Source organism: Scomber scombrus, chromosome 14, assembly GCF_963691925.1.
Source record: "Scomber scombrus chromosome 14, fScoSco1.1, whole genome shotgun sequence".
In the NCBI taxonomy this organism is placed as follows: Eukaryota; Metazoa; Chordata; class Actinopteri; order Scombriformes; family Scombridae; genus Scomber; species Scomber scombrus.
In genome coordinates, this window is record NC_084983.1 from 28283185 (window position 1) to 28290526 (window position 7342).

Below are 7342 nucleotides of genomic sequence, written 5' to 3' on the forward strand. Positions count from 1 at the left end.
CACACACACACACACACACACACACACACACACACACACACACACACACACACACACACACACACACACACACACATACACACACACACACACACACACACACACACATACACACACACACACACACACACACACACACAATGAAATGTGAATATTTTCTGGGTTCTTTAGTCCTCTATGACTGAATATCTTTGTCCTCGAATCAAGGAAGGAAGGGAGGAAGAAGGAAGGAAAGGACAAAGGTAGGGAGGGAGGAAGGAAGGATGGAAGGGAGGGAGGAAGAAGGAAGGAAAGGAGAAAGGAAGGAAAGGAAGGAAGAAGGTAGGAAAGGAAGAAAGGGAGGGAGGAAGAAGGAAGGAAAGGAGGGAGGAAGAAGGAAGGAAAGGAGGGAGGAAGGAAGGGAGGAAGAAGGAAGGAAATGAGGGAAGGAAGAAAGGGAGGAAAGAAGGAAGGAGAGAGGGAGGGAAAAGGAAAAGAGGAAGGAAGGACAGAGGAAAGAAGGAAGGTAATGGCGAGGAAAGAAAGACAGAAGGAGGGAGGGAGGAAAGAAGGAAGGGATGAAGGAAGGAAGAAGGGAAGTAAAGAAGGAGAGAGGGAGGAAGGAAGAAAGAAAGGGGGATGTAGGAAGGAAAGAAGGAGAGAAGGAGGGAGGGAGGAAGGACAGACAGAAGGAAGGAAAGAAGGAACAGTCAAAACAGAGGGGGAGGACGACACAAAGGTTAATTGATAAGGAAAATAATTATTAGCTGCAGCCGTATTCACAGTTCACCTAATGCACAATAAAAACTCTCCACGTTCTCTCTCATACAGGCACTATCTGAATCCAAAGCAGAACATTATGAACACACATGTATAAATGTTATGTGTTATTAATCGGAGCTTGTGGATCTTTTATTGAGCTCACTTTATTATGCAGGTCAAATTAAATCCACCTGATTTAAGCTGTGATTTTAAATGTGAATATCATCATAAAGAGAAGGAACACACCTGCAGGGAGAAGACACAGTAACCACAGAGCTCATTGATCACAGAAGCAGCAGTCCATGTGTTGATGAAGCTAATTAAGACTCATTTCATTGGTTATATATCTGGGTTTCATCATGGGGATGTTACCCACTTCAATACAAATAACTACAAAGCTCTTCCAAAGGCTCTCAGTATGTGTGGAGTGTTTGCTGCCTGACCCTCTGATGAAGGAGCGCTCCGTCGTCCCACTGGGACAGGAGCATTAATGCTAAGAGACAGATACCTCATTAGCATGATAGCATCCGCCTGAGGGCAAACATCTATTGTTAGCATGATAACATGGAGCCAACGGGAACAGTTATTTCCTGTGTTAGCCTGCTCAGAGGGACCAGACTTGTTGTTAGCATGTTAGCGTTAGCTGCAGGGATCGACGGCTGAACCAAGGACACAGAGCAGATAGATGAGGGAAGTCTTTCTGTAGTAGGGTTGCCAACTCCCTAAAAGTTAAATAAGGGACACCTAGTTTGCAGGCCGACCCGATTGTGTTCATCCCTCCTGGCTTGGTGTGAAACGATTTTTAAATGATTTGACTCGAACCTGAATTTAATTCGATGCATATTTGAGTGATACGAAAACATGGAAAACAAATTATTCTTCAACAATTTTTTTTTTAGTGCAAAATAACAAATCTTTTTTAAACAGAACTCAGTCTTGCTTAACTGAAAACTGCAATAAGAAAAGTGCAAACTTCTGAAGTCTGTGAAAAAGTTGTAAACATAAACACTTTGTGCCTCAAAATCCATAGACTGTATATAAAATGGACGTAACATCCGTGACGTCACCCATTGGTTTGTGGACTGCTGCTCGGAAGCGAATAGTTTCGGATCTGAGCAGCGCCATCTTAAACATTTCTGGTGCATGCTGGGAAAAATAAAAACAGGGATTCTACTTATATGGGCATCAGGAGGAGCATGAGGCGCCCTCCTGAACCTGTGAACCAATCAACCTGTCAATCACCACGTAGCCACGCCCTAATGCATACCCTGCTTTATCGTCACATATAAAATCAGGGAGGCCAAAATGTCCCAAATGAACATCATACTGCATTGAAGAAGGCTTTAAACTAGCGATTGAGACCATAAACACATTTTGAAAACGTTTACTGAGGTTAGAAATCAAGTGAGAAGTTGGTGAATTCTCCATTGACTTGTATAGAGACGGAAGTCCTTTTGACACCAAAATGGTCGCCCCCTGGTGGCCTTTTGATAGAATGCAGTTTTAAGTCACTTCTGCGTTGGCCTCATTTCAGAGGACCGGAACTCCCCGCCTGTCAAAATCTTGTCTTCTGTATCGTCTTGCAAGCAACAGCACCTCGACCAATGAGAAGAGCCGGATTCTGCATTGTCTTTCTCGTGTGTGAGTGTGCTGTCAGCTCATTGGTCACAGAGCAGGAGAGGGCGGGGCAATAAGATTACCTTAAATGTTCATATAAAATGCCCTGTCAGTGTCATTCATTGATTCCATTGACTTTTTACAGACTATTTTGATTCTCACGGAAATACGGTACAAAGTGCGTATCGTCCCCTTTCAGCTCAATACAGGACGATTCCGTTTTCCAAGAGACGGTTGGCGACCCTATTCAGCAGACACACTGATACTGACCTAATACTTCACATTTGTTTTGTTTTTAGTATGAAATAAGGTTTAAATAAGCTTGAAATTGTTATATAAACACAGAATGGGTTTCATTATGTTCTCAATTAATCGTTCAGTTTGTAAAATGTTGGAAAGGTTTTTTAAAAACACCAAAATCAGAGCTTCATAGAGATGACTTCAAACATCCAAAAGTTAGATTTGATTTAGTTAGGTTGATATAGTGAATACTAGAGAAAAGGTCTGGATTTTTGGTTGACAAATCGACTGAAAGAAAATAATATATCTGTTGATAAACCAATCGATTCATTGACTGATTGTTTCAGCTCTAAATGTGGAGAATAAACCTTCTAGCAGGGTTTAAAACGGCTATAATCAATATTTTTGTAACTCGACTGTCGAGCTGTACACTAGCTGGTGAACATAGTGGAGCATTTAGGTATTTCCCTCAGGAGTTAGTATATATCGGTGCATATCGGACAACATATATGCTGATACCGAAATGATAAGCTGATATACCTGTCTGGCTCTATTGCTATTTAAATTTGTATTAATCTGTTTGAAGGTCCAATAAATACACTCCAGACATACTTCAGACTTTACAGGGTTAACAGACGTGTGTCATTAGTCACGCACATTTATTGTTTTATCTGCTTTTGTCTGTAACTTCAACATAGAACAGAAAAAAATCTTTGCTTGATAATAAGCTAAGAGATGATAAAGTGTTCCTATCTTCATGGTAGACGGACACGATTTCTGCAGCTGACTTATCTGCTGCTGTGAAGCTGATAAAGTGAAGTTTCTCCACATGTTAAATCCTCACGCACACAATGAATATAATCAAATTACTCTTCACGCAGAGCTGCTTCACAGTCAGGGATTAGGTCTTAAAACAAAATAATTCTCACTGCTGAGCTACCACCAGTTATTCTGTCTTCCTTCCCTCCTTCCTCCCTCCCTCCAGTCATTCTGTCTTATTTTATGCTCGTCTGGGCGCAGTCGGGTTTAAACTCTATAAAAACATGTGTGTTGTATTTGTGTCATCACCTAAATCCTTATTTGGATGAAAAGGGGTGAAGCTGGATGTGTGTGACGATTAGTAATTTATCGATTAGTTTCCAATTATTAAATTAAACAAAATTGTAGACATCTTTTAAAGAGGGAAATTTCCAAATTCTGTGGTTCCAGCGTCTGATATATGAATATTATATCTGGTTTCTTTTGGTCCTCTTTGATAGTAAACTGAATATTAGTTAGTTGATGTTATGTGAAAAAGGGTTATTGATACAGTATATTTAACCATTGTAATAAGTATACGACTTTATTATTTTTATGAACACTAAAGCTCGATTTATGCTTGATCAGAATGTCAAATATGTTTATGGTTGTTCTGACCGTCCGCTCAAAATCAGAGAGTTATTGTTTATTTTAAAAACGTGGATAACAGCTCATATATTTAGACAGTCTCCCCTGGAAAACATCATAGTGTTTCACATGGCTGCTCATCTTCAGTGGAAGTCACAGAAATAGTCGTGTGAAGATTAAAAAAAGGAGAGCTCGAGAGAATTCTGTCTCACTTCCACTCAGCAATCAACCAAAATAACAAAAAAAAGCTGACTAACAGATGAAAAATAAACTTTTCTTTTTGTGGCTTTAGCTCCTCCATATATGGTTGCAGATCATTATCTTTAAATATAACCCATGAGAGGCAACTTACCATCACAGTGTGCTATTATTACGTAACCGCACTGGTTAGAATGCATTATCACCACATATACCACACACACACTCTCCAGCCATTATAATATAATACTGTTTTTCATATCTAAGGGCAGTGTGCTCTTTGGATATAAACTTTATGTTGGTTTCTATGTTTTTGAGACTTAAATTAGATACAAATAATTGACAATAAGGACAATTAATCAATTCATAGTTGTCACATTTATAGCAAAAATACCCCCAATACTTGTGTTTTTGGCTCCAATTTACTTTTCTATACCAGTATATTTTGGGGTTTGGACTGTTTATTGGACAAAAAAAGACAAGATATTAGTGTTATAATTATGGCGCTTTTCCACTACACAGTTCTAGCACTACTTGACTCGGTTTGGTTTCAGGAACCTTTTCCATTACTATAGTTCCCCCTCAACGTGAGCGGGGTCGTCATAGCAACGCTGCGTTAAACTGCCGTGACTTCGTTTCATACGCGACACAAACACATAAACAATGGAGGAAATGGAGGCGATGGTGTACTTGCTGCTGTATGAGGCTTTCTGTCTCACACAAAGCAAGAGAAGAGAAACTAATCACTGTAACGCTGTTGTTGGTATTTATAAATTGCGGGTTTGATTCTTGTGTGGGACGGCTCATGACTCTTCCAGTGACTCTCTGACCAATCAGTGGCCGGCAGTCTGATGACGACACATTTAGTATCGGCTCGGCTCGCTTGGAACCTCGGAAGAGCAGATACTAAAAAAGTACCAGGTACTATCCCTGATGGAGACGCACAAAAACAGAGTTGAGTCGAGTCGATTAGTGGTAGAACTGTATAGTGTAAAAGCTCCATTAGACAACCAATTATTACATCAGAAGCCTAATGAATAGCTTACTACTCCAACAAGTAGAAGAACTCCTGAAGCCAGCTAATTTCTAGTTATGAAGATTTATTAACGTGTGATGAAATAATGCAAAACTCCAGCCAATCAGAAGAGTCGTCTGTTGCCATGGTGTTATAAGAATGTAAATATGACTCTGCTATTACCTCAGTTTTAACGTTATCTTTAAATATACCCAATGAAAGACAACTTACCTCCATACAGTGTGCTATTTCTCTGTAACTGCACAGCTTAGGATGCATTATCACCACATATACCACACACACTCTCCAGCCATTCAGCCAGTGTAAATAAAACCTGTTATAACGATCCTCTCTTTTTTTCTCCCCTCTTCTCCTCTCATCTATCCCAGTCTGCTCCCAGTTCTCCAAAGGCGTGTACGCCATCATGGGTCTGTACGACCGGCGGACGGTCAACATGCTGATGTCTTTCTGCGGCTCTCTGCACGTCTGCTTCGTCACGCCGTCCTTCCCCGTCCAGACCAACAACCAGTTTGTCCTGCAGCTGCGGCCCGAGCTGCAAGAGCCCCTCATGGCCCTGCTGGAGCGCTTCGACTGGGAGAGGTTCGTCTACATGTACAGCTCCGACTCAGGTGAGGACGCATCACTCCTACAAATGACTTTTATCTGCATGTGTGTTCAGAGATGTGTGTTTGTTGGCAGCATGTATTGAAAGAGAAGGAAGAAGTGTGACGTTGATCAAACCTCAGGAACACTGCAGGGCTATGAGGTGATTTTGGGCATAGTGGCCAAACTTAGTAGTGCAGCATCATTAGAAGAAGAGCAGCTGTATTATCAGAAGTTGGTTGGCTGTAGAAGGTCTCTACTGAGCATGCTCTGTAGGCCTTACTTTATTCATGGTGAGGAGGTCTCGAGTTCATGGTCTGTCTCATACAGGCGTGGAGTTCCAGTCCTCTGCAATGAGGCCAACGCGGAAGTGACTTAAAACTGCATTCTATCAAAAGGCCACCAGGGGGCGACCGTTTTGGTGTCAAAAGGACTTCCGTCTCTATACAAGTCAATGGAGAATTCACCAACTTCTCACTTGATTTCTAACCTCAGTAAACATTTTCAAAATGTGTTTATGGTCTCAATCGCTAGTTTAAAGCCTTCTTCAATGCAGTATGATGTTCATTTGGGACATTTTGGCCTCCCTGATTTTATATGTGACGATAAAGCAGGGTATGCATTAGGGCGTGGCTACATCGTGATTGACAGGTTGATTGGTTCACAGGTTCAGGAGGGCGCCTCATGCTCCTCCTGATGCCCATATAAGTAGAATCCCTGTTTTTATTTTTCCCAGCATGCACCTGAAATTTTCAAGATGGCGCTGCTACTATTGGCCTCCGAGCAGCAGTCCACAAACCAATGGGTGACGTCACGGATGTTACGTACATTTCTTATATACAGTCTATGGTTTCATAGTCACATTTTTTTTTTATTTAACCACTTTTTTGTAAACTGGCACAAGTAGTTTAAGTTACTCTATACATTTTGAGATACTAGCTGGAGCAAATGAAGGCTGGGGAGGGTGTAATTACATCTATCTATCTATCTATCTATCTATCTATCTATCTATCTATCTATCTATCTATCTATCTATCTATCTATCTATCTATCTATCTATCTATCTATCTATCTATCTAGGCAGTAGTAGAACACTTGAGACTTTTAGTATTTTAAAGCTTATTTAAACTTGTTGACTTGAAGAAAGAAAGAGACCTCTTACATTCAGGTGAATTCACAAAAGGATTATGCGGCTTTTGCAGCTGCTAAACCTGCAAATGAGACACAACCACCCCCCCCCCCCCCCCCCCCCCCCCCCACACACACACACACACACACACACACACACACACAAACACACACTCACACAAAACTGTTTGGCTCACAAAGGGTGAAATACGACTCAAAACAGTGCTGCCATGAAAACACCACCCTGATATGTAAATGAGATGATATGCACACATTTGGTGTAAAATTAGCCCCTTTCTATGCAAATGAGCCTCAATGCAAAAACAGTCCAGCTCACAAAGACCAGCGCTGATAGCCTCGTTCAGTCAGAGGGAAATTATTAACGTCTTCAGAGAGCCGACGGTAACTGAAGCT

At 41.1% G+C, this 7342-nt stretch overlaps 1 protein-coding gene across 1 annotated transcript in view; it reads left to right on the forward strand.

Moving 5' to 3' along the window:
• The window catches only part of LOC133993570 (glutamate receptor 1-like), a 73593-nt gene that overhangs the window by 32686 nt on the left and 33565 nt on the right, over positions 1-7342 (forward strand). The window contains exon 3 of the mRNA XM_062432561.1: positions 5587-5870. Coding sequence (XP_062288545.1) covers positions 5587-5870 — 284 coding nt within the window. The remainder of the gene's footprint in view (positions 1-5586; positions 5871-7342) is intronic.